Below are 26269 nucleotides of genomic sequence, written 5' to 3' on the forward strand. Positions count from 1 at the left end.
TTGCATTTCTAATGCACGAGGGCGAGTCAAATGAAACTGAGCTTACTCACCCCGCGCAATTATGGTTCTGTTCATTATCTTCAAGGCTTGCGCGTAGCACACAGGCAGCTCTCATTTACAAAAGTGACACGCAGGGGTGAGGATAAATGTTCTTTAATGCTCTCATACACTGGGTTGAACATGGTTGCGTGCCGTAATGGACGCTCCAGAAGTTGAGCAGCGTGTTGCCGTGAAGCTTTTGACAGATGAAGGCGTTTCCCAAAAAGAAATTAGTCGCCGTATGGCGTGTACATTGAACATTGCATTTCATTGGCCACTGTGAAGCGTTGAAACAAACGGTTCAAAGAAGGACATGAAAGTTGCAAAGACGATCCCAGACCGGGCCAAAGGCATTGTGCAATCACCCCTAACAAAAGTGCAAGGGTTGATAGGATAAGCATCAATGAACTGGCAGAGCATGTGGACATCAGTCACGGTTCGGATCACGCCATGATTCATGAACATCTCAGTTATCGGCCTTTGGGTCCGCAATAGATGCCCAAGATTTTGAACCACTGCCAGAAGACGGAGAAGTTCGGCGCTGCCTTGGCTAATCTTATCCGGTATCATAATGAGGGTGATGACTTCTTGTCTGCAATTGTCATCGGGGACGAACCATGGTACCACTACTACGAGCCTGAAACACGACGGCAAAGCTTACAGTGGAAACATTCGAATTCACCACCCCCAAAGAAAGCAAAGGCTGTCATTTCCGCCGGAAAGGTGTTGTTGAGCTTTTTTTTTTTTTCGATCGTCAGGGGCCATTACTGATAGAATTTGCTACATGTTGAGATACTATCAATTATTTCTGATACGTATTCTGAAACGCCGGATCGGCTGCGAGTCGCAATCAAGGACAAACGACGTGGAAAATCAACGAATGTGGTCTTCTTGTTCCACGACAATGCCCGTCCCCACGTTGATGATGTGTTTAATATAAAACTTACAAAGTTCAAGTGGGAAACGCTGCAACATCTGCCACACAGCTCAGACCTGTCGCCTTGCGACTTCCATATTTTGGGGCTACTGAACAAACAGCTCACGGGAACCAGATTCATGTTGGACGTGAACGAGTCAATTGCAGGCTTTTTGAAGCAGCAACTCAAGGAGCTTTATGAGGTGGAAATCACGCGACTCGCTAGTCAATGGGACAAATGTCTAAATGCTCATGGAGAATACTTTTAAATAAAGTACCCCGTTTGTCATGTATTATCATTGGCTCATTTTCATTTGACTCGCCCTCGTATATTTTGCAGAACTCCTGCTTTTTATACGTGCTCTCTGTTGCGACTATAATTTCGGTGCAATTACTCACGATACACGACCGGGGACAGCTGCTTCTGCGTAATACATTCGAACAAATGGCAGCGTCATTGAGATTTTTCACAGGCCGTTGCATATGTACAAGAATGGGAACAAGGTTCTTAATGACAAAGTTTCATTCACACATTTGTCCTCAACTTGTTCATTTCATGGCCTTTACATTTTTCATATCAGCGGCATGCACTGCTTTGCTGGTTTCGAACTGATATAGTTCTAAAGTTCGTGTGATATTGTGTTCACTTATTAGATAGACAAAAAACATAGAAGCATTGATATCAGGTATTTTGGGCACAATATTTGGCACATACGAGTATATTCTTTTATGAAAAAATATATATATTGTTTTGAGAGGGCGTAGCGTTCAAGAATTCGTTTGCAGCATCTTTGGCAATAGTAATGCAGTTGTTGTTCATGTATTTGGTCCCTCGACAAATTGTTTAAGAGGAAGCTTTAGCTCGGGCCCAACTCCGACACGGCCTGTTCAAGTGCATGTAGAACGCAGAAACGTTTTTCTGAGATAACCCCTCGATAGCTTTTATTGAAATTTGTTGCACTTGAGAAATAAAGTTAAATTCTAGTGCCTGTTGGAAGCGTAATTACGATTTAGAGTTCGAATTTTGTTTAAATATCTTGAAAAATTCTAAAGTTAAAGAACATAGAAGCACAACGTTTAAAAACTAATAGCTCTGCATCAAGAACAGACATCGCGGTTCTGTAAGGTATCCATTAGACCATTCAAAGTGGACAAATTTGATATATGAATTTATATTTTACGTGAACTTATTACGTTGTGTACAAGAGTTTCGCAAAAGCTGTATCTCCTTATGACTAAATTTTTTTAGATTCATGTGTGACATATCAATTTTGTCCGCTTTAGATGTACTATCAGATGCAATTCACATAATTGTGATATCATTTTTCATTGCTGAGTTATAGAGTTGTAAACTTGATAGTCCCGTTCTCTAAAAATTTTGGATTTATTCCAATTTTTAGTAAAGAATTGAGAATCTAAATGAAAAACTCGAAACCAAAAGTCAGTAGAATTTAAGTTCTTATTTTAAATGCAACAAACCTCGTCAAATTTGGTGCAGTGGTTGCCGAGTAAAACGAATTCTGCTGCTACATGTATTTAGATAGGAGCATGCGAGCTAAAGCTTCCTCTAAGGTGGAGGTCGAGCTGCAATGTGAGCCCCCCCCCCAAACGAAATTTCTGGCTACGCCACAGCCCACCACGTATCATCATCAGCGACCATGGTCGCCAATTCACTGCTGATCCATTAAAGAGTTACTTCGTTTATGCACTTTACAGTTCCGTCATTCCATGCCGTATCATCCACAGGCCAATGGTCTCGTTGAAAGGGCAAACAGAATGCTGACCAACATGCTTGCCCCCCATGTACGTCTCCTCCACTAATAAGAACTGGGACGACGTGCTGCTCTTCATCACTTACGCATACAACATGGCGAAACACGAAACCACGAACTATAGCCCATTTTACCTCCTGTATGCAAGGTTACCGCGAAGCCCTCTGGACAGTTTCTTACCCTTCATTCTGCACAATGATGATTCTGTATTGAAGACTTTGTGCCTCGTCGAAGAAGCCCGTCGAATAGCTCCTCTTCGTACTCTGGCCTCGCAAAGTCGTTCGAAAGAGTGATACGACGACCGTCACGTACAAGTATTGTTCGAAAAAGGTGACTTGGTCCTTCTTTGGACACTGCAAGAGAGAGAGAGAGAGAGAGTCAACTTTGGCGCTGAGCCCTTAGTGACGGTTGGTGCACGCTGACACCAGATGGGGTGGAACCTTCTTCTCAGGTCCCATATGCGTCCAGCAGTTCCTGGCCCCTAGCCGCCAGCGCGAGCTGGGTCGGTAGGTCGGGGCTAGACAACAAGGTCTCCCATCGCTCGGGGGGGTTGGGGCTGGGGAGGGTGGGGGTTAGGGATGGTGGGGGGTTCTTGAGCTTAGTGCACTCTGCAAGGATGTGTGCTAGAGTGCCTTTTGACCGTCTGCAAAAAGGGCATGAAGTGTCATGCTCTGTTGGGAACATCTTGTGCAAGAGCACAGGATGTGCTAGCGACCCCGCTTGCGTGCGTCGCACGATCGTTTGCTGCCTTCGGCTGAGTTGCGGATGCGGACGGGGAAGCCTACATCTGCCTCTTCTGTACATTTGCGTGATTTCTTTGTAGCTTGTCACGGGGTGCGGTAGCTCTGGCTCGTCCTCGGCCCGGATTGACAGTTCTCGGGCATAGTGGTCGGCGAGTGCGTTGCCTTCCACTTGCGAGTGAGCCGGGACCCACACGAGCTCAACGGGCCGTCCCGGTGATTTGCATTTGGTGAGGATCGCTAGTGCCGCGGGAGAGATGTTCCCCTTGCGGTAGCTTGCGTAGGCGGTCTGGGAGTCTGTGACCACGGTCCTCACTCCCGGTTGTGCGAGTGCGAGGGCCACGGCCACTTCTTCTGCTTCGTCTGTATTCGTCGTCCATACCGACGCGCCTGTGACCAGTTTATCAATGGTGGTGACGACCGCCGTTGCTCTGGTTCCGTGCTTGGGAAGCGAGGCGTCCGCGTAGAGGACCTCGGGGTCCTCTTCCAGCTGTCGAGCCAGTGCCTTGGCCTGCGCAGAGCGCCTCTCATTGTTCCTCCCCGGCTGCATGTTCCGGGGGAGGGGCTTGGTTTTAATAATGTCTCTCCACGTTGTGGGGAGCGGCTCCGTTGTAGGTAGCTGTTCAATTTGCCATCCTATCTTGCGTAGGACGGCCCGACCGTGCTCTGTCCGGCTCAGCCTTACTCTCTGGTGGGATAGGTGTGCTTCCACCAGCTCTTCCACCGTGTTGTGGGCACCCATTTCCAGCAGCTTCTGCGTTGACGAGTAGACCGGGATGCCCATGACGAGTTTGACTGCTTTCCTTATCGTCGTGTTCAGCGTCTCGCGGTTCACCTTCGCAAGCTGGAGGTACGGGGCGGAGTACGTTACGCGTGACACGACGAATGCCTGCACCAGGCGCAGTGCGTCTTCTTCTTTGATTCCTCTGTTCCGGTTGGTGACTCTCCGGATCATCCTCAGGACTTGCTCGGATGTGGTCTTGATTTTGTTGACAGCTACGTGCGCCTTGCCGTCGCTGTGCAACAGCAGGCCCAGTATCCGGATCTGCTGCGTTGGTTTGATCTCTGTGCCATCGATGGTGATGATTATTTTAGCGGCGGCGGCTCTTTCTTTGGTCTTCCGGGCTGTACCATGAGCAGTTCCGATTTCTGTGGAGCGCAGCTCAGGCCGCAGGTCGTGGCATACTCGTGGACGGTCATTGCTGCTCTCTGCAGGGCTTCCTCCGCCCAGGCATCGGACCCCGCGCGGTTCGTCCACACCGTTATATCGTCGGCATAGAACGCGTGGTCCACGCCCTCGATCTGACTGAGTACTTCGGGTACGGGCAGGAGTGCTAGGTTGAAAAGCAGAGGCGACAGGACAGACCCCTGTGGGGTACCCCTGCCTCCGAGCTCCACAGGCTCTGACCGTTCATTTCCTATCCGGATAGTTGCTGTTCTATTGGTTAGGAAATATTTAATATAGCCGTAGGTCTTGCGGCCACAGCCCGTCTTGCGCAGGTTCTCGAGCACGCTGGCGTGGGACACGTTGTCGAAGGCCCCTTTGAGGTCCAAAGCCAGTATACCCCCGGGCGCATGCCTCGTTGCTCTTTTAATCACTAGTTCGTGTAATTGGATCAGGACGTCTTGGGTGCTCAGGTGCTGGCGGAATCCATACATGGTCGCCGGCATCTGATTCGTCTCATCCAAGTGTGCTTGAAGTCTTCTGAGAACCATGCGTTCCATGACCTTGCCCACAATAGGGCGCATGTTCTCGATGGTCAGAGGTTTGCCGGGTTTAGGTATGAACCGTACCTCGGCCTCTTTCCATTCTGCGGGCAACTTCGAGCTTTCCCAGGTTCTGTTGATGTGACCCTGGAGCCCGCGTGCCGCCGCATCACTCATGTTATTGAGCAGCTTGCATGTAATGGCGTCCGTTCCGGGTGCGCTCGTCTTATTACTCTCGTCTATGGCTGTTAATAACTCCATGATGGTGAACGGTTCATCCAATGCCGGATTTTCCGGTCCCCCATACTCCTCCGGTATCGGAAATCGCCCTCTCTCCGTCTTGAGGTAGATCGCCCTGAGGTCTTCAATGAGCCTTTGGCCGTTGCCATCGTAAGCGTTCAGAACTTTGGAGAGGTTGCGGTTGGTTGCGGTCTTGCTGCTCAACGGGTCGATAAGGAGTCTGAGCAGGCCCAGGTCTTGCGCGCCGACAGCTTTCCCTGCAGCCCGTCGCACGTACTCATCCAGTTCTCTCGGCACAGCTTGGTTGCGTATTCAGCGATCTGTTTGTTGAGGAGCGCGATGCGTTTGACGAGCGTCTTGTTTCGTCGTGATGCTTCCATCTTCGCGTGAGCGAGTGCTGCGCCTCCCACATGTATGCTAGTTTGGCGTCGACGAAGGGCGTCTGCATCGTGGTCACAACTTCTTGAGTAAATCTGTTGAGCGCGATCTTTTGTTCTCGCGCCCATTCTGCGTACGTTTGATGTCTGCCCTCCTGCGCGTTTTCTCCGGAGATCTCGTTTTCTTCGTCCGTGTGCTTGCACATTCGGCCCCAGTTGGTGATCCGGGCTTTGCCGAGGGCTGCTTGGTACCTTGGTCCCTTGATCGTTACACTTATGATGCTGTGGTCGGAGCCCAGGTCTACGTCTTCATTCCGCCAGGCCACTTCCAGGGAGCCCACCATCCACTACAGGTCCGGGGTGGTGTCCCTGTTGACGCTGTTTCCCTTTCGGGTGACGACGCCCGGTTCATTAAGGAGCGCCATTTCTTGGTCCTCCATTGCCTTTGCTAGAGCCTTGCCTCGTTTAGATTGGTATTTGTAACCCCATGTAGTGTGAAGGGCGTTGAAGTCGCCTAGGACCAGGAGCAGCCTGTTCCCCGCCAACCTCTTCGCCTGGCTAACTGTTGTTTCAAAGTCGTACTGCCTTTGTGACGGCCTGCAGTATGCGCTCATCACAAACAGGTTTCCGGCACTGCCAATAGTCCTAGTGTGAACCTCGACCAGCGTGTGTTCGCAGCCCTTTTGCGCCGTGAGGTGCTGGGTGGCTGCTATGTTGGTGCGCACCAGTAACGCCGTCCCGCCTTCCGTCGGATCCGTGTAGGTCACGTAATCCGGGAGTCTGGGTCTGCCGTGTGTCTCTTGTAACGCGATCATATCTGGTTTCTGGTCGAGCCCATCTACGTGAAGTTGTAACTCGGCTTCCTTGGTGCGGATGCCCCTGCAATCCGCCTTTTGCGACGCCGAACTGCGCATGCGCAGTGCCCTAGCGGCTGAGGAGCGAAGCGATTTGGCAGGCGCTAGAGCAGACGGCGGACGGCCGGGGCAGGCGCTGCAATTCTCAGCTGCGCTATTCTCGCTGCCGCGCGCACGGCACGCCTTCCTAACATATTGACATCGAAATTTGGCGCGATGCCAATGTCGTGTGTCGCGTACGGCTGCAGTTCACGTGACAGTCCCAGCAGGACAGTGCGGTTTTTCCGATTTCCGTCGGTAAAACGAGATCGACAGCGCCGTGAAGCCTGGATTAGGGCTGTGAAGCGGCAAGATGCGCAAGGGCGTCCATGGCAGCCGTCAGCAGCATCTCGACTCTGCGGGAAGCACTTTGTGACAGGTATGCATCCACATACGTAGTTCTCTGTTTTTGTCGTTACTGACTCATACGAATAATCTCGAGAAAGACGCAAATGTGTTTGAGCTAGCGAAACAAACGATCTCTTGCTCGCGCGAGCCGGCCGAGTGAAACGCGGTGCTTTATTTTTTTTTTAATTCTTTTTTGTCATCTCTGTGCGGCCGCCGCGTTGTGCTTTACTTTGTTTTTTTGCTGTCATCTCTGTGCGGCCGCCGCTAGAACGCAGTCTTTAGCAACTTTACACCGTGCACACTTTTACTACTTCATAAGCGTTCAGCGAGTGCTCGTGATGTCGGCGTAGTTATCCGTTGGAGCCAAGCGCGCCTGCACTGCCGAGCAGATTTGGAAACGGCGTGCACTGTTTAAGTAGCTGATGGTGCTAGTTAGCAATCGCTGCTAGTTGTCGTTTCATCATTCTTGACGACACCGAGTATAGTAATATTTCTTGAAGAAAGCTTATGTTCGTTTAGCGAATAGCGATGTAGTACGGTTTGTACTATGGCTCATTTTCCCGTGCTGCGCTTTCTGGAGTCGAGTGGCGCGTCTTATTGTGTAACGGACACATTCCAGGGGCACCTTCACTGTCACCCAGACATCCGGACTTCATACCGACGCTGTTCGTGTATACAGACCAGTTCAGAAAGAAGGACGCGGTCGACCGCCATGTTCGTACCGCGGCGCGTTCCAAGAGGAAAACAGGCGCTCCACCAACAGCAGGTATCACCGGTTCTGGGCATACTGGCCATTTTTTGGCATTTTTGTAGGTGTACATATACTTTATGTGGGTAAAACACGTATGCAAACTGACATTCTGTTGGCCTCCCCATTGCCTGTGTATGTACGCCAAGCACTATGGCACACTATAAAGGAATATATGCAGTGGTGAAACGTGATATTTGCCCTAAGAACTACACTTCATGCCCTATCCGAGTCATGCGTTTTTGTGTGTACTCATACTATTTTATTACTCACTTTACGTCACAGGTACAGAGGTTTCAGGTCAAGGAGGAACTTGTAAAGGTCACTGATGGGGAACCAGACACGTCCTGTGTTCAGGGTGAGCAGTGGCTTTTGAACTAATGGCAAGCACACTGTCACATTATGCAGCTGGAAATGTTTTCTGAGGCTCACCTTATGTTGCTCATTGCGAGTCTTGCACGTTTGCAACATATGAATTATCCATAATTTGCTTTCAGGTGACCAGGTCATTAGAGTAGTGCACTCCGCACAAAGTGCGAATGCTCAGAGTAAATGTCAGTGTTCAATGAATTGTGTCTAAAGCAATAGCGTCACTTTATTGCATTTGTTGATGCAAATGCAGGTGCAGACTCTTCATTCAACGAGGAAGGAGCAGCTGATGCACTCTTGCTGCTTGCAACATCCCCAATGCTCACTGAGCCACAGGAGGTCCTAGAGCCAACGCCCTTAAGCAGAGAGGAGAACACTGACCACCTATTAACTGAAAATGTGGCATTACAACGGAAAGTCAGGGATCTAGAACTGCAATGCAGAAAGCTAAAACGCTGCACGTTTTCTGTGGATACTATTCACAAATCGTCTTTTAAGTTTTATACAGGACTGCAAAGTAAGGAACAGTTTGAAGCACTCTTTAAGCACATTGAAAAAAATGCAGAACGCATGGTTTATTGGGATGGAGGAAAAACACAAGCAAAGGAAAGACAGCTCTCCAAGCGCGAAGAACTTTTCATGGTGCTGTATAGGCTCAGGACTGGTGTTTGTGCCAAGGAAGTGGCTCGAATCTTTGGAATTTCTCAGTCATGCCTTAGTCGCATCTTTTGTACATGGGTAATTCTTCTCGATAAAGAGCTCTCAGCATTGACAAGGTTTCCCACATTAGCAGAGATCAAAAGGCACATGCCAATGGCATTCAGTGACTTCTCAAACACTAGAGTCATCCTTGATTGCACAGAGGTGAGAATCCAAAGACCTTCAAAACTACAGGCACAGAGGCATACTTTCTCCTCGTACAAGCATTATAACACGTTCAAAGCACTTGTTGGGGTAACACCAGATGGCTACATTTCATTTGTGCCAGATTTGTGGGGTGGGCATGTTAGTGATAGCGAAGTTGTCGAAAAATCGGGCCTACTGGGTTTATTAGATGCGGGGGACGGTGTGATGGTCGACAAAGGCTTTAGGTTGGAGGGCGTTTTTCCACCATCTATTCAAATCCACATGCCACCATTTAAAATGGGGAACCAATTGTCAGCTAGTGACGTGATTGCCACCCGAAAAATAGCTGGCGCTAGGATCCATGTTGAGCGAGTCATAAGACGTATCAAAGAATTTCATTTTTTAGACGAACCACTGCCAATCAACATGCTCGACATTATTGACAGCATTTTTAGGACTTGCGCCTTTTTGTGCAATTTTCTACAGCCAATCATTTCAATCAATAATGAGAACAAGTAGCCAGCTCGCACATCTCTACTTCAAATGAGCCTCCTTTACTATGCTTATGACCAGAAGAGACCAGACTGTGTAACAACAGTGTACTCTCATACTATATCACGTGTACTTACGACGACGCTGTCTACTGTGCTACCTTCTGAGGAAATTTGTATTTTCCATCTCTGAATAAATGATACTGCTTTTTCAGTTACCTTCCATGTACACTGCACATTTATTTTGTTATGTCTATAGACGTAACGGCTATAGTTATCACCAACGCTACACAATTTGCTTAGGCCATGCTATTTCTTTTCGTTTTGCCATAGAAAACAAAATACTTCGAAACTGTTTAGCCGAGCTACGAGCCGAGTTTGAAGCTTTTAAGCGCACGGCAAACAACAGCACATCACAGCAACCCATACAAATTGCGGACCACACTTCCAAATCACCACCACAAACATCACACAAATTGCGGACCACACTTCCAAATCACCACCACAAAGTACCGCCTCCAGCACTCATTCGTTAACGTTGCAACAGTTAGCACAAAACATGCAACTAATGTTCGCAGAGCTACACAAACTCAAACGAATGGTAGAGGATGTGCAAACAAAAGCCGCAGCCGTCCCCCGAAAGAGGGTCAGTCAAAGTCCGGGAGCTCCTACCAGGACACCGAAAGCTATAGAGCACACTGATAGCGACAGTAATATCCATGGATAATATGGCAAACAACACAAAGAGCGGACACATTGAAATCTGGCAATGGAATTGCTGCACGCTACGCACTAAATTGGCTAATTTCACGCACTACATAGAATCGGCGCCAATCCCTCCCGACGTTATCTGTATTCAGGAAATAGGGAAACAAAATCAAAAACTCAAAGGCTACGAGCTTTATGCTCACCCTGACTACCCTCAAGTAGCCACCTTTGCCAAGAAGGATGTCGCGATTAGCGTAAATTATTTTTTCCGGGAACCTATTCAGCACCAGATAATCACGATTTGGCCGCGGAAAAGGGGCAAACCTAAAACGCAAGACCTAGTACGCAAGAAAGAAGGACTGGGTGCCGCTCACTTTGACTCTCGACGGGGTGCCTATTCGTGAAGTGGAGACACTCAGAATATTGGGGATGTGGATACAGCAGAATGCTGGAACATCTCACACCCTACAAAAACTAAAGGCGGTCACAGGAAACGTGGCCAGAATGATAAGGAGAGTGGCAAGAAGCAGAGACGGCCTAACTAAGGGAGAGACCATCAGCCTGGTTCACGCATTCGTAATTAGCAGACTCACATACGCCCTTCCCTATCAGGCCATTGTTTTGTCCCACCTCCTTGACAATGACTTCATTCTCTTTGTGGTGTACATATTTTTGCAGTAGGGGGCTCCTGCTTTCTGCAGGTTTTCAGATTCCTTTTGGCAGTGCCAACATACCTGGCAGAACTATACAGGGGAAGCCCTCTTCTAATTCGCTGGGTCAGCTCCTCAGCTAGCACAGCATTCCTATAAAAATGCAGTAGTGCTGGCAATATTTCCTGAGACCACATGGCCTCATCAAAGAAAATCCTTTCGACGTGTAAGGAGGATGCAATGGATGCTGCATTAGTCCACACAACGAAGTCGCACCAGCTAAGTCCTGTCACTGCCATTTGGCCCTGCAACTGATAATAGTATTCATGCTCCCTTTTCAATGTAATTTCATTACCTGTTGCCCTACAACAAAACTTTGGAGAAGCTGCAGCTTCTTCGATACTTTTTCCTTTGAAAGAAAACGGGCATTTAACTTCTAGCAGCCCCATGTCACTGCCCTCAAATACCAGTCTATCTGGGGATGCAGCAATAAACGGATGCTCAGCATGCACGTGCAGGCCTGTATATCCCACAGTTATGGTCTTATCCATGCAGGCCATTAGCTGTTCATATGCCTGAACGGCATCTGGCTCGTGCACATTTCCATAGTGCATGGCTTCAGTTTTATAGCTCCGCGGGTAAAGTATCTCTTTAACAATACTGTCAGGTTTCCGGCACCGCACAATTCTTTTAAACATTGAGGCAGTTAGCCGACCAATCCGCTCCACGTGCCAGGTTGGATTTGTGGCCTGTCCAATCGTTGACTCGAGAACAACTGCTCTGCTGTCCACCGAGAGGGCCTGTATAGCTGCAAAAAAAACAGTATTGTTAATTTATAGGTTTAGAATCCGTTTTACAAGTCGTACAGCAAGCATTACATTGTATTAAAGCAATGAGAAGTAGCATGACGTCAACAAAGCATCACTTGTCATGGCAATGTTGAGCTATTTGGTGGGGATTCATCGTGGAAGGAAGTAAGGGGTGCAAACATGGACACAAGAGAACCAGACAACACAAACACTGCAGATAGGAGCTAAGTGTACTAGAAATGAAGCTTAAAATGAGAGAAAGTTCAGCTAGTTGGTAGCGAATCGCACTAAAAGAAAGTAACGCATGCAAACAAGGATACAAGAGAACCAAACTAAGTAAATGCCATGTTGTCTAGTTCTCTTGTTGGTGTTTGCACGCCTTACTTTCTTTTATGTTGAATCACTTGTCAGAAACTTAATACCATTAGGTTAGCTTTTATTTACTCCTACAAAGAAACCCCTACAGGCCTACTCAAAGAGGCTAAAGTACTTAGGTTGTGTCAAATGACACAACTGCATATTGCAACGATTAAAATGTAGGTAGATACTAATCTCCTACAAAATTGTACAGCTTACTTTCACAGTAACATAAGAATTTTTCTGCAGCTTGTAACTTGCATGTGCTCATTATGTTTTATTTTTTTTTCGCTAATTATGCTGATCAACATAGCTAAATCGTAGAGTTGGTTCAGTATTGCAAGTATTTAAACATGCCTAAAAACAAGAAGAGCAAGACAAATGTGCATGCTTTCAATTCCATGCTCTGCTAAAACACAGTCAACATATATATATGACAAATGCCGTGCATGAATCCAGGTGATGGACTCATGCTAAAGGAACATCCATTATACATTCACACAGTGCTTCACAAACATGCCATAGATGAAGCAGATATGTTTGAGGACCCTGTGGGTGCTCACACACATCGAGTTATGCGACAGCCCTGTAAAAGTTAGAGAAATGACAAGACACTAAGTCTAAAAGTGACTGCTGCATTATCTGCTGCTCAGTGGGATACTTGTGAAGGTGATGCCCAGAGACATAGGTGGGCATTCTTATATAAATGAGACAGCCTCAGAATGACACGTGCCAAGACAAAAAGTTGCGAAAAAAGTAATAAACAAGGAAGTGGACTTTCTTACCATCAAACCTCTCTTGTATGAGTCTTTGACAGGTCTCACTGTGGATGTCTTCAATGTCTGGGACCAGTGGAGTGTCTGAAGCTTCTGGTGCCACTTCACTGGGACTGTGTTCATCCTGGAATATAGTGCTTTACATTAGACAGCGCAGATAACATGCAAATGTTAGCTTAGTGACTACCTTGAATAGTAGTGCAGCTTGAAATATACGAAGCAGCATAGTAAAGATTTGAGGATTTTGTAAACAGGTCTTTGACAGCATCATATTGCGCCAGTGGTGAGAAGCGCAACAAAATAGGTTCAGATTGTGGTCTCATACCTGGCATGCCTTTTTGTGCATGGTTGTTAAACAAGCAAACTCAGTATTGTACTTCTGAATCATTTTTCACATTTTATTTATTCGTACTCTAAATGCCTTCTTTCAGGGTGAGCAAAGAACAGTTTTGAAAGTAAGCAAACTACAAACTTACTAGCATTAGAAAATTAAAAAAAAAACATTCAGATGCAGTGACATGAACTCGTGCTAACATGTGCTGTAAATCAAGAGCAAATGTAAATATGAAAGTGCAATAATGTGCATGTTGCAGAAGGGGATAGAAAAAACTCAAGCCATACGTAGAGGTAAACAGTAATCAATGCACATCAGATATGCCAACGCAAGATTTAAAATTCTTTAAAATTAGGTTCAGCAGCTCTGTGTAGAGAAGTTATTCCATTCAGCTATAAAGCATGGTATGAAAAATCAAGGGACACTTAATACACGTAACTAAGGAAACTATGTACAGATAATTTAATAAGACTTGCCCAGCATGCTATACTCACATGCTTTGCTGCATAAGTTGCAGGTGATTGGACAGTCTCGCATGATAATTATGTGAATCACATGTGGCTATAAGAATTTATGAAGCAGGCACTGGGGAGTTCATCACCGACTTGATACCTACAGTATTACAGGAGGCGTCAAAGGTCTTGTCTTTTGTAAAGGCACACAGCATTTGAAAGCCCTTAAATGTATCACACTTTGGAATTCACAGTCCCTTACTGCTGTCATGGACAAGACAAGCTATAGAATGGAAGTTGAACAGATGTTTGTGTCAGTTTAACAGTGTGTATGTGCATGAATGCTCTCGCATTATTTCAGTCATCACGAGATAGGTTCTGCCAGAATTTTTAAAATAACTTTGGCTTTAAAGAGGTTTAGTTGCCTCAATTAACCAAGACTTACATCACAGGTTTGCTGCATCATCTCATTGCTAAGCTTGCAGATTGTTTAGTGAGATAAAAAAGAAAGTCACCATATATAAACACTACTGACATTAGTGTTATACTGATGCAAACTGTACTTCGCAAAAAAGCACAGTAAAAGGGGCTCTCAAACTGTTCCTGTCTGTCGTCACATGCTGATGGAACACTGCTAACTCTTATTTTAACAGATCACAAGCATGCAGAGTTAAGTGTAGCACTTACAAGTGATTCTCCTGAGTTTTCTTTGCTCATATAACGGAGAAGCAGGCAGTTTGCTGCCACCTTTTCGAGATCGGCAGCAAGCAGAGATGGGTCACTCGGTGAGAGCCCTGGCAGTGGATCAAACCGCCGCCTTTTCGCACCTTCATGTTTCCTTGTGTGAAAAGTGATGTCTTGCAGAGGCAGAGGTGGCTCATGCTTTTTGACTGAAAAAAAAAAAGTTTTGTTTGTACAAGTATAATAACGAAATTTTAAGTGCTTCCTGTGATGTTTAGCCAACGACCACATCCATTGTAAGAAAATTAAATGTTGCAGTTTGGGATTATTTTTTCTCAATGCAGGTCTTGTAGTTAAGAACTTATGAAGCGACACCAATATGTGTTCTTAATTAAAACCAGTAGCCTATATTTGTCCACATACCAATACTCATGTACGCTGTAAACAATGTAGCTGTGTGAATGAGTTGATATTCAACAGCTGCTACCACGAATGCAAACAATTTTACAACACGTTAAATGGTCAACACGGTGCCACAAAGAACCGTTTGCAGAAAGGGGCCGGAAGTGTGATCACAGATTTTTTAGGCACTCTTGCCGCCCCCTATGTTAACTAATGCTTGCTAAGTAGTAGCATTCTTACGTTGGGCAGGAACAATCCAAGCACATGGAACTTCCGTGCACGTTGCCGCATCCTTTTGCGCCAAGTGAATGGCATGAAAGATTAACCCAACAAAATGTTGGCATGTGCCGCTCAGGCTGCAAGAATAAAATGGAAGAGGAGATGAGTTTTCATGCTCAACAGGTATTCATCAAGGAAAAGATGGGATCAAGTGTTTATGAATTCGAAAGAACGGGTTTAAGTTCACGTCACTCAACGTGAAATACATGCGCCAATCTCAGACATGAGCCGCACACCACCACTCGCGCGTTGGCCTTGTAACACCATGTGCACACATTAACAGCATCATTGAACGATGCGATGCGGCTTGTCAGACAGCTATGCCGGCACGAAGTTAGGTACAACTAGCGGTTTTACAGTAAACAGCCAAACTTGGAAGTCATTCTCGTTATATGCCTCTAAATAGTGTACTGTGTGATACCGGCAATCCAAGGCTGTGTACGGTCGCAGACAAGTGCAAATTGGTATGCTGCACGACCGTGTCGATCGGTATACATGCAAATGCGCAAAAACAAGAACTCCCCGCTTTCTTCATTTACAGTATGTGTGTTTTTTCAACATTTCAGCAACCGTACCTTTATATAAGCAAACAGCTAGCCCAAAACGGCAGGGCCGGTATAGTTATGAATTCCAAAATTTAACCCATCAGACTTAAATGTCCTGCACGCGGTTCATGCAGGTCGCGCTCCAGATGTAGAATAGAAAGCTTGCTCACCCTGCGGGGCAGAGGCAATGACCAGCCAGGATGGAGCCCGACGCCTTGGAAATCGCGGCGTGCACGATGTAATAGCCGCCTTTCATTGACGGTAGGCAGATACTACGCAAAAGTCCGCACGTGGATTCTGCTGACACGTCGTTGTACATGACGTTGCGCACGTATCCTTCTTCTTGGAACATCGTTCCTTTCATTTGCTGTCGCGCGAAGCGCGCTCCGCTCGACACCATGTGTTTTTCGAGCTGCGCTTCCGTGGGTATTTTGACGTTACCGAAGCGCTTTTTCCAGCCGTTCGTCACGCTGAAGAAACCTCCAGGTACAAAGCAGTCACCAGTGGGCTCCATGGCTAGCGGACGGCGACAAACTGTGCGCACACGTTGTTGCGGTTTTCACTCACACGCTGCTTGCTTGCACACGTGTCTCGCGTGCGGCGGCTGTCTGTCGCGGCGAGAGCGGCGCCTGCCAAATCGTTTCTCGTGGCCACCGCACAGTGGCGCCACAATGCATCGCAAAAGGCGGATTCCATTGGTAAATGATCGTTGTTTCCCCCCCGCGGATTTGCTTTTTACTGTTCAGCGTCTGCGCCATCTTCCTTTGACGTTTTGATGCGACCGCGCCTGTACGCGATCGATTCCTTGACTTTATTGGCGCGTTCTTTCCTTAGCGCTGCGAACTTGTTCTTCACGGTTATCGTCGCTGTCTTCTTCGCCAGTCGTTCGTGCTTGACTGACAGGATCTTTATTTGACCCTCGAAGACCTCTAACCTGGCATTCATATTGCCGAGATTCTCGTTAATTTGATTGATGGCTGCGAGTATCGCTGCGAGTTTGCCCTCTTGCGGCGGTTGCTGTTGTTGATGTGACGTCTGCGGTGCCACTGCTGCCGTCTTGCAGTCAGATGTGGTTTCAGCGTCCATCGCTTCTTGAACATACAATGCTTGTTGCATGGGCTGCGCCTCTCCTCTCCGCTCTTGGCGGGGCGAGAGGGGGTCCCTCCGCGGCACCTTGCGTTTCTCGTTGGCGTCCTCGGGCGCCGTGCTCGTTTTGGTTATTTTAGTCGCTGAGCTGCCGCTAGCTAGCGCATCTATTTTACTCATGAGTGCTCTGATCTGCACATTCTGTTCCTGAATCTGGGCGTTTTGCCTTTCGATTAGTCTTTTAAGTTCTGTACATTCGCCGCACTCTTGGCGTGTTGCGGCGTTTTGGCTAGAGGGGGGAGGTGGGGTAGGGTTGAGGGGTGGGAACTCTCTGTCGTTCCCTAGAGCGACGGAAGACCTGTTGGTCCAGCCCACCTTTTTCTCGGCGAGTATCCCTCGTTGGTTGGACTCGACCCGGGTTCTTGATCTGGTCCGGGACCTCGAACGGGATCCCCGGCGTCTTCCGCTCGAGCTACGACTGCCTCCTTTCCCCATCGTCTCGCAGCGGCATCCGTCCTTGGAGCCAGCCGATGGCGCCTGGTCGGCCCTGTTCGGGCCATCCCGGGAACGGGATCTCGATCGTTGGCGGCTTTGGTGGCTGCCCTTGCGGGCCGGCGTTCTCGAACGGCTCCGCGAAGAGGTGCTGCGTTGGGCACGGCCTGCAGGACCTCTATCTTCTTGGCTACTGTCGTCGATGGCCCGGCGCCGCTCCCAGCGCCGGCGCCGCACCACGTACGGCGTCATGAATTTTGCCTTACAGGCCCGGTCGGCGGTGCGATGCTTGCCGCCGCACAGGCCGCACTTGGGCACGCACGCATGCTCTTTGTCCGGGTTGGCGAAGCCGCACCCCCGGCAGATGCGATTTGGGGGATTGGGGCACACGTCCATTCGGTGTCCGACGCGGCCGGACTGGTAGCAGACGTCGATCTGCTTGCGGTGCAGTGAAGATTCAAAGAGCAGGTTCCCGTAACGCACGTAATTGGGAACCTTGGGTCCCTCGAAGGCGATCACCACGGACCTGGTCTTGCCAATCCGTTTCGCCTGCAACGCCGTCGGGTTGTGCTTGTGCAGCACTAGGTCTTGAATTTCTTGGGCGGTGTCCTCTAGCGGGATGCCCCGTATCACTCCTTTAACTGTTCCGTGAGGCGCCGATTCGTAAGTGCTCACCTCGTGGGCCGTTCCTCGAATGTCCATGCGTTTCACCATGGCGTACTTGTCGGCGTGCTCCCTCTTCGAAGTACTCACGACGATTATGTTCTGTTGATGGTTTGGACAAATAATATCTTCTCTTGCTGCAATTCCATCGACTTGGGCCGCCCCAGTAATGGCTCGGCTGATTTCGACCCGGGCCACATCGCTCACTTGAAGCCCGCCGCGTGGCCGCATTACAATCTTCACGTCTTCGCGCGGGAGGTCTGGCATTCTCGCGCCCTTGAGCAGCTTGCCCTTGTTTACTCGCTTCATCCTGTGACGAAGGCTCTTGTCGGTGGTGCCATAGATGTCATCGCCACGTCTGTTGCTGACGTCAACTGCGGCTTCGGCGCCATCTTGGCTTGCGTGGCTCCTTTGCTTCAACTTCTCGCCGGCGGTTTTCCACCCCTCGGCTCTCGTGAGCTGATCCGGCGAAATTTCTTCGCCATCGACCTCAATTCTCATAGCGGTCGACATATTGGGTCACTGTCCGCTTGCCAAATTAGCGATTGGTCGGTAATTGGCTGCGGCTCGATGCGGCCCGAGAGTAGGCCTACCGCTTCCCTCGGCCGAAGCCGAGGCCGGTGGGCGCTTTTCGTCGGTCACAAAATCGGCTCTAATTACCAAAGAAATGGACGCCTACCTCGGAATTGGGTATCCCGGTGGTCCACGTAGGTTCATACATCCGATCGATGCACTTTCATGAAGATCCGAGTTGAATAATCGGCGCAATTAGTGAAAATTCAGAGAGCTGACGTGGAACACGTTCATTCAGCAACGCAATTCAGCAACAAGCGTGAATTGTGCCAAAAGTTCTTGTCACAATATTCAGGCCCATTTGTAGCTGTGAACCGCCTGAGCGAACTCACTTACGTCATAGCTTGCCTCCTGTGCAATGGTTGGCGATCAAGTAGAACTCAGCTGACTCATATTGCTTGCCTGAAACCTTTCTACTCTGCATGTCCATCCTGACTCGCCCCATGGGCTTCGTCTGCTTGTGGGGAAATGTATCGAATACGAAAGGCAAGTACAAGAAGAAAGAAGAGAAGACAAAGAGAACGAGGAGTTTGAGAGGCCGGACTGCGCTACGATCTTGTTACGATCATCGTCCATCTCCTGGAAATAAAACCATTTCTTCGCAACTCTTCCTAACAATATTGAGGATAGAAGTAGCCATTCGAACATAGTTATTCATGGTATCCTTGAAGAGCCAAATGAGATGGAATGTGATCTTAAGCGCAAAGTAAATACAGAAATGCTCAGGAATATAAGCTAGGTGTTAAATGTGTTTCCATTGGCCGTATTCACAGACTTGGTAGGACTGGCCCTAAAAGACCGGTCATAATGTTTCTTCAGGATTACAATGAGAAAGTAGTGATATTTAAAAATGTTTCTAAACTGAAGAGAACCAATGTTTTCGTTCAAGATGACTATTCGCAGGTCACTTTGAAGAAGCATAAGCTATTAGATAAATAAATAAAATAAAGATAAATAAAAGATAAATATTTCTCCACAGATTTACCTTCTCTCTTACATTCGAATCTGAAAAAGTTTTGGCGAGTTATATCACCTGACCGTGACTCAAACCGGATAGCCTTACATAGCGATACAAATACTCCTCTCTTTGACAATGAATGCCCCTCTGTGTTTAATACGTTTTTTTCATCGATTTTCAGCCGCGAGGATCATACCAATGTACCCGATGTTGCTGATTATGACTGGCAATTCATGGAAAGTATTGAAATCGCGGTGGAGGGAATTGCATGTCTTATTAATAATTTGAAGTTATCTACCTCATCTGGTATTGATAATAATAGTTCCAAGATATTAAAAAAATACCATTTCTATATCTAGTAACATTCTGTACCATATATTCAAGCAGTCTTTGTCATCGGGACAGCTGCCCAATGACTGGAAAATGGCCAAAATTATACCCATATTTAAAACTGGGAATAAAAACTCCCCGGAAAATTACCGTCCAATTTCATTGACCTGCATTTGCTGCAAGATGCTCGAACATATAATTGCTTCTCATATTTATAATCACCTAGAGTCCAATAATTTCTTTTTTCGCCATCAACATGGTTTCAGGAAAGGATTATCATGTGAGACACAGTTACTCGAATTCACGACTGACCTGCACCTTAACATGAACAATAACCAGCAGACCGATTGCATTTTCCTTGACTCTTCCAAAGCATTTGATCGTGTAGCTCATTGTCGCCTTATTGCAAAATTAACTGCACTTCGAATTGACTCCTTCACTCTAACATGGCTTCGTAATTTTCTTTTGAATTGTCAACAGTTCACAGTAGTTAACAATATCGCTTCGTCTCCTACTTACGTTACTTCTGGTGTGCCTCAGGGCAGCGTTTTGGGCCCTTTACTCTTCCTAATTTACATAAATGATTTGCCACTTAATGTTTCTTCTCTTGTGTACCAGTTTCTTCCGTTCCCTCCTCAAGTCTAGGCTAATTCGAGTTCTTACCATCCTATGGTCACTGCAGCGTACCTTGCCGAGTACGTCTACATCTTGTATGATGCCAGGGTTCGCGCAGAGTATGAAGTCGATTTCATTTCTAGTCTCACCATTCGGGCTCCTCCACGTCCACTGTCGACTAACCCGCTTGCGGAAAAAGGTGTTCATTATCCGCATATTATTCTGTTCTGCAAACTCTACTAATAATTCTCCTCTGCTATTCTTAGAGCCTATGCCATATTGCCCCACTGACTTGTCTCCAGCCTGCTTCTTGCCTACCCTGGCATTGAAGTCGCCCATCAGTACAGTGTATTTTGTTTTGACTTTACCCATCGCCGATTCCACGTCTTCATAAAAGCTTTCGACTTCCTGGTCATCATGACTGCATGTAGGGGCATAGACTTGTACCACCTTCAATTTGTACCTCTTATTAAGTTTCACAACAAGACCTGCCACCCTCTCGTTAATGCTATAGAATTCCTGTATGTTACCAGCTATTTCCTTATTAATCAGGAATCCGACTCCTAGTTCTCGTCTCTCCGCTAAGCCCCGGTAACACAGTACATGTCCGCTTTTTAGCACTGTATATGCTTCTTTTGTCCTCCTAACCTCACTGAGCCCTATTATATCCCATTTACTACCCTCTAATTCCTCCAATAACACTGCTAGACTCGCCTCACTAGATAGCGTTCTAACGTTAAACGTTGCCAGGTTCAGATTCCAATGGCGGCCTGTCCGGTACACAAGAAGCCAATCAATGAGTTAGCGGTAAGAGGGAAACTAGAGGAATTCCGGATCAAGCTACAGAACAGGTATTCGGCTTTAACTCAGGAAGAGGACCTTAGTGTTGAAGCAATGAATGACTATCTCATGGGAACCATTAAGGAGTGCGCAATAGAAGTCGGTGGTAACTCCGTTAGACAGGAAACCAGTAAGCTATCGCAGGAGACGAAAGATCTGATCAAGAAACGCCAATGTATGAAAGCCTCTAACCCTACAGCTAGAATAGAACTGGCAGAACTTTCTAAGTTAATCAACAAGCGTAAGACAGCGGACATCAGGAACTATAATATGGATAGAATTGAACAGGCTCTCAGGAACGGAGGAAGCCTAAAAACAGGGAAGAAGAAACTAGGAATAGGCAAGAATCAGATGTGTGCGTTAAGAGACAAAGCCGGCAATATCGTTACTAATATGGATGAGATAGTTCAAGTGGCTGAGGAGTTCTATAGAGATTTATACAGTACCAGTGGTACCCACGACGATAGTGGAAGAGAGAATAGCCTAGAGGAATTCGAAATCCCACAGGTAACGCCAGAAGAAGTAAAGAAAGCCTTAGGAGCTATGCAAAGGGGGAAGACAGCTGGGGAGGATCAGGTAACAGCAGATTTGTTGAAGGATGGTGGTCAGATTGTTCTAGAGAAACTGGCCACCCTGTATACGCAATGCCTCATAACCTCGAGCGTACCGGAATCTTGGAAGAACGCTAACATAATCCTAATCCATAAGAAAGGGGACGCCAAAGACTTGAAAAATTATAGACCGATCAGCTTACTGTCCGTTGCCAACAAAGTATTTACTAAGGTAATCGCAAATAGAATCAGGAACACCTTAGACTTCTGTCAACCAAAGGACCAGGCAGGATTCCGTAAAGGCTACTCAACAATAGACCATATTCACACTATCAATCAAGTGATAGAGAAATGTGCAGAATATAACCACCCGTTATATATAGCTTTCATTGATTACGAGAAAGCGTTTGATTCAGTCGAAACCTCAGCAGTCATGGAGGCATTACGGAATCAGGGTGTAGATGAGCCATATGTAAAAATACTGGAAGATATCTATAGCGGCTCCACAGCCACCGTAGTCCTCCACAAAGAAAGCAACAAAATCCCTATAAAGAAAGGCGTCAGACAGGGAGATACGATATCTCCAATGCTATTCACAGCATGTTTACAGGAGGTATTCAGAGGCCTGGAGTGGGAAGAATTGGGGATAAAAGTTGATGGAGAATACCTTAGCAACTTGCGATTCGCTGATGATATTGCCTTGCTTAGTAACTCAGGAGACCAATTGCAATGCATGCTCACTGACCTGGAGAGGCAAAGCAGAAGGGTGGGTCTGAAAATTAATCTGCAGAAAACTAAAGTAATGTTTAACAGGCTCGGAAGAGAACAGCAGTTTACGATAGGTAGCGAAGCACTGGAAGGGGTAAGGGACTACATCTACTTAGGGCAGGTAGTGACCACGGATCCGGATCATGAGACTGAAATAACCAGAAGAATAAGAATGGGCTGGGGTGCGTTTGGCAGGCATTCTCAAATCATGAACAGCAGGTTGCCACTATCCCTCAAAAGGAAAGTGTATAACAGCTGTGTGTTACCAGTACTCACATATGGGGCAGAAACCTGGAGACTTACGAAAAGGGTTCTGCTGAAATTGAGGACGACGCAACGAGCTATGGAAAGAAGAATGATGGGTGTGACGTTAAGGGATAAGAAAAGAGCAGATTGGGTGAGGCAACAAACGCGGGTAAACAACATCTTAGTTGAAATCAAGAAAAAGAAATGGGCATGGGCCGGACATGTAATGAGGAGGGAAGATAACCGATGGTCACTAAGGGTTACGGACTGGATTCCAAGGGAAGGGATGCGTAGCAGGGGGCGGCAGAAAGTTAGGTGGGCGGATGACATTAAGACGTTTGCAGGGACAACATGGCCACAATTAGTACATGACCGGGGTAGTTGGAGAAGTATGGGAGAGGCCTTTGCCCTGCAGTGGGCGTAACTAGGCTGATGACGACGATGACGACGGCGTTTCTTCTCGCTTACGTATTTTCGCTGACGACTGCAATATTCACAGATCAATTAACAGTACTGACGACCACCTGGCCCTTCAAAATGACCTTAGCCTAATTCATAATTGGTGTAACACCTGGTTAATGGCTTTAAATGTATCAAAATGTCAGGTAATTTCTTTTAGTCGTAAGCGTGACAATTCACATTTTTTATACAACGTCAATAATAAAGAATTGTTACATACAGTATCGTATAAATATTTGGGTGTTCACCTAACCGAAAACCTCTCCTGGACAGACCACATTGCAGCCGTTTGCGCAAAAGCTTCAAGGACATTAGGTTACCTACGTCGTAATCTGGGTAATTCACCTTCCAACATTCGCAAATTGGCTTATCAGACATTTGGTCCCCGCATCCTACATACTTAATCGACATGCTTGAATCAGTCCAAAACCGAGCTGCCCGTTTCATTACACGTAATTATAGCCATCACTCCAGCGTAACGCAAATGAAACTCGATCATTCCATACAGCCTTTAGTTCTTCGCCGTAATATTGCTCTGTTATCCTTGTTTCACAAATATGTTTACAATGCCACACAATCCACACTACATATCCAGATCCTCTCGAACACATCTCGCCGATTAAATAACCACTTCAGTTTTGCGCGCATGTACCGTACGACACATGCTTTTAACTCTTCCACGCTCCCTATGGCCATTCGCTTGTGGAACAATCTGCCTGATCACATTGCTTCCGAGTCAGATCAAGAAAAATTTCGTCATCTCCTACACGAGCATTTTTCATAATAGCACTTGCAAATCACTTTATCTTGTTTCTTACACTTGGCAATGTGCTTCAAACTTCTTGTGATTTTTTTTTTATTGATGCATTGCTATCTCGCTCCTATGAATTGCTATTTTATGCTGCGTCACGTGTTAACTTGTATGCCCTGTATATATTATAGCTTTTTTGCATCTGTTTCCCTAAATATCCCTTCAAGAATTGTACTCCCTGATATGTTCATTTTTTGTGTATTTTACTTTCTAGCATTAGTACCTTACGTTGAGTTTTACTCATGTTATTTCCTTAAGTGTACCTTTGTGGCCTTTCATTACTTCAGTTGTTCCTTTTACATGTTTTTGGTAGTAATGTTGATGAGCCCTGCATTGAGGCGTATCTTTTGTATTACACTTTAGAAGGCTGTTTACTCTTTCTTTTCCCCCTTGATTTTGTACCCCCCTTACACAATGCCCCCATAGGGCCTGTAAGGTATTTTAAATAAATAAATAAATATTATGGGAAAGCGCCAAGCATGATAAATCGCTCGGAAAGAAGGTTTCACTTCAGCATGATAAGCTATGCATGGACAATGACGTGTTCATCTGGAATGACAAAACCAACCAACGCAAGATAGCCTTTAATTCCCGTACTGATCAACATTCTGCTTGACCAATCAATGAGAGGCTTATCAGATTACTAAACCTTAACACACGTAGCATCGTGAATAAGACAATTCAACTGGAATCAGTTCTTTTGTCGCACTCATCACACGTTGCAGTTTGTGATGTGTGTAGTGTGCGACACGGGGCGGCGGTTGGAAAGGACAGAAGCAGACAAGTGGTGCATGCCGAGGCGAACTCCGTGCTGGAGAGAAAACAACAACGCCGAAGAGTGTCCGGCACGTGAACACGCGGCGCAAGAAAAAAAAAACTAAAAGGAAAAAAAGCCAACCCAATTAGGAGAAACTACGGAGCATCAAACAGCCAATGAGAAAATGATGAATCGGCCAGAGCAGGAGAAAAAGCGAGGCGCGCTGGCAGAAGCGGGGAGACGCAGGGAGAGTTCCAGGAAGCGATGCCAGGAGAAGGTCAGCCACCGGACCAGGAGCTAAAGACAGGACGTCGGGTTCCGGACCCGAGCCCCCAGGACTTCACCCGACCGGGGCCTCCTGCCAACACGTTCCTGTGCGTCGCCACTCTACCCGGTTGTGCCGCCAGCTGCCCAGGGCCGGCGAGCTTCTGTGCCCGTGGGTAGGATGAGAGCAGTCGGGCTACAGGCCCGAGTTCTACGCCCAGCTGCCCGGCCAGAACGGCGCCACTATCCGCTCGTGCCGCCAAGCCGCCTGCCTTCTCTCTCCAAGCCAGAGCTAGCGCGCTCTGGTCGCCTGATCAACGGGCCAACATCCCGACCTTTGGTGTGAGACCGGCACCACTTCTCTAGTCAGCTTGTCGCCGCGTCTTCACGACGAGACTATTAAGCGCCCCTGCCATCGTGGTCAGCCCGGACTCGCGCACTGGTTAACGCCACCCTAGCCCTAAGTGTGTTTCTTACCGCGGTGTCCGAGTGTTTATTTTATGCTTTCTTTCTATTATTTATTTATGCCTCTTTCTAGTTTTATTAAAAGTTTGTGTGTGTGTTTTGAAACCAACGGCTTTGTCCTCAATTAGGTTCTAGGAGGCTCCGCCTCGGAGAACCGTCAGAACCTTTGAACACAAGAACCTGCATCACACAGTTATAACGGAAACCTGGCTTCATAGTGAAATTAGCGACAAGGACATAATCCCGCTTGCCTACAATATAATTTGTAGAGATAGAACTTCTAGGGGCAGTGGGGTGGCTGTTGTGAAGTCGTCCATGGAGGCCATTCTGTTACCAGAGTCAAGCAACACCGAAAGTCTTTTTGTAAAACTGAATATTTATGGTCATGTTTTTGTTTTATGTGCGGTGTACAGACCTCCAGACTCTGCCCCCGATTATTTATTAAGGATAAATGAAGAGATTGCCCAGTTCAATAGAAATAAGCTATTAGTAGTTAGTGATTTTAACTTGCTGGGCAGTGACTGGGATTGTATTATGTCAGGTGCCGGTTCTCTTCTCGACCCAAATGTGCTTTTTGATATGATGCTCGACCACAACCTTATACAAGTAGTTTGTGAACCTGCCAGACTTGGAAACGGTCTTGGTTCACTCCTTGACCTTGTCTTTTTTGAACGCTCCTTTACCGATTATTCTGTATCTATCGAACCTGGGCTGTCTGACCATGAACTTATTGTTGTATCGTTCAAGTTGAATGTTACCAGCGCGCATGGCGTGCATGCGCCTACAATAGTTAAAAATTTTGCGCAGGCTGATGATGTGCGAATAACAGATCTTGATTCTTGTTTTTTGACTTCTGCCAAAATGACATTCTGTAGCTTGGGGAAAAGATTAAAGTAATGTGTTTTTTCTGCA

The 26269-nt window shown here is 46.9% G+C and overlaps 3 protein-coding genes across 5 annotated transcripts in view; 1 reads left to right on the plus strand and 2 right to left on the minus strand.

Moving 5' to 3' along the window:
* The window catches only part of LOC142578560 (uncharacterized), a 29113-nt gene extending 8818 nt beyond the window's left edge, over nt 1-20295 (minus strand). Inside the window, exons 1-2 of the mRNA XM_075687939.1 lie at nt 16941-20295; nt 2908-3080 (exon numbers count right to left, since the gene is read on the minus strand). Coding sequence (XP_075544054.1) covers nt 2908-3080; nt 16941-18233 — 1466 coding nt within the window. The 5' untranslated portion in view covers nt 18234-20295. The remainder of the gene's footprint in view (nt 1-2907; nt 3081-16940) is intronic.
* Nucleotides 6780-9704, plus strand: LOC142578561 (uncharacterized). The gene is made up of 4 exons (XM_075687940.1): nt 6780-7063; nt 7652-7798; nt 8066-8138; nt 8403-9704. The coding sequence occupies exons 2-4, from the start codon at nt 7745-7747 to the stop codon at nt 9512-9514; spliced, it is 1239 nt and encodes a 412-aa protein (XP_075544055.1). The 5' UTR covers nt 6780-7063; nt 7652-7744; the 3' UTR covers nt 9515-9704.
* Nucleotides 8696-26269, minus strand: part of LOC142578559 (UDP-GalNAc:beta-1,3-N-acetylgalactosaminyltransferase 2-like) — a 60859-nt gene continuing 43285 nt past the window's right edge. Inside the window, exons 1-5 of one of the 3 annotated variants that reach the window (XM_075687935.1) lie at nt 15650-16004; nt 14896-15011; nt 14260-14462; nt 12796-12910; nt 8696-11652 (exon numbers count right to left, since the gene is read on the minus strand). In XM_075687935.1, coding sequence (XP_075544050.1) covers nt 10841-11652; nt 12796-12910; nt 14260-14462; nt 14896-15011; nt 15650-15993 — 1590 coding nt within the window. In that variant the 5' untranslated portion in view covers nt 15994-16004 and the 3' untranslated portion in view covers nt 8696-10840. Of the gene's footprint in view, nt 11653-12795; nt 12911-14259; nt 14463-14895; nt 15012-15649; nt 16005-26269 lie in introns of those variants that run through there. The other 2 variants (XM_075687934.1, XM_075687937.1) reach the window with 2 other exon arrangements.

Source organism: Dermacentor variabilis, chromosome 4, assembly GCF_050947875.1.
Source record: "Dermacentor variabilis isolate Ectoservices chromosome 4, ASM5094787v1, whole genome shotgun sequence".
Lineage (NCBI taxonomy): Eukaryota > Metazoa > Arthropoda > Arachnida > Ixodida > Ixodidae > Dermacentor > Dermacentor variabilis.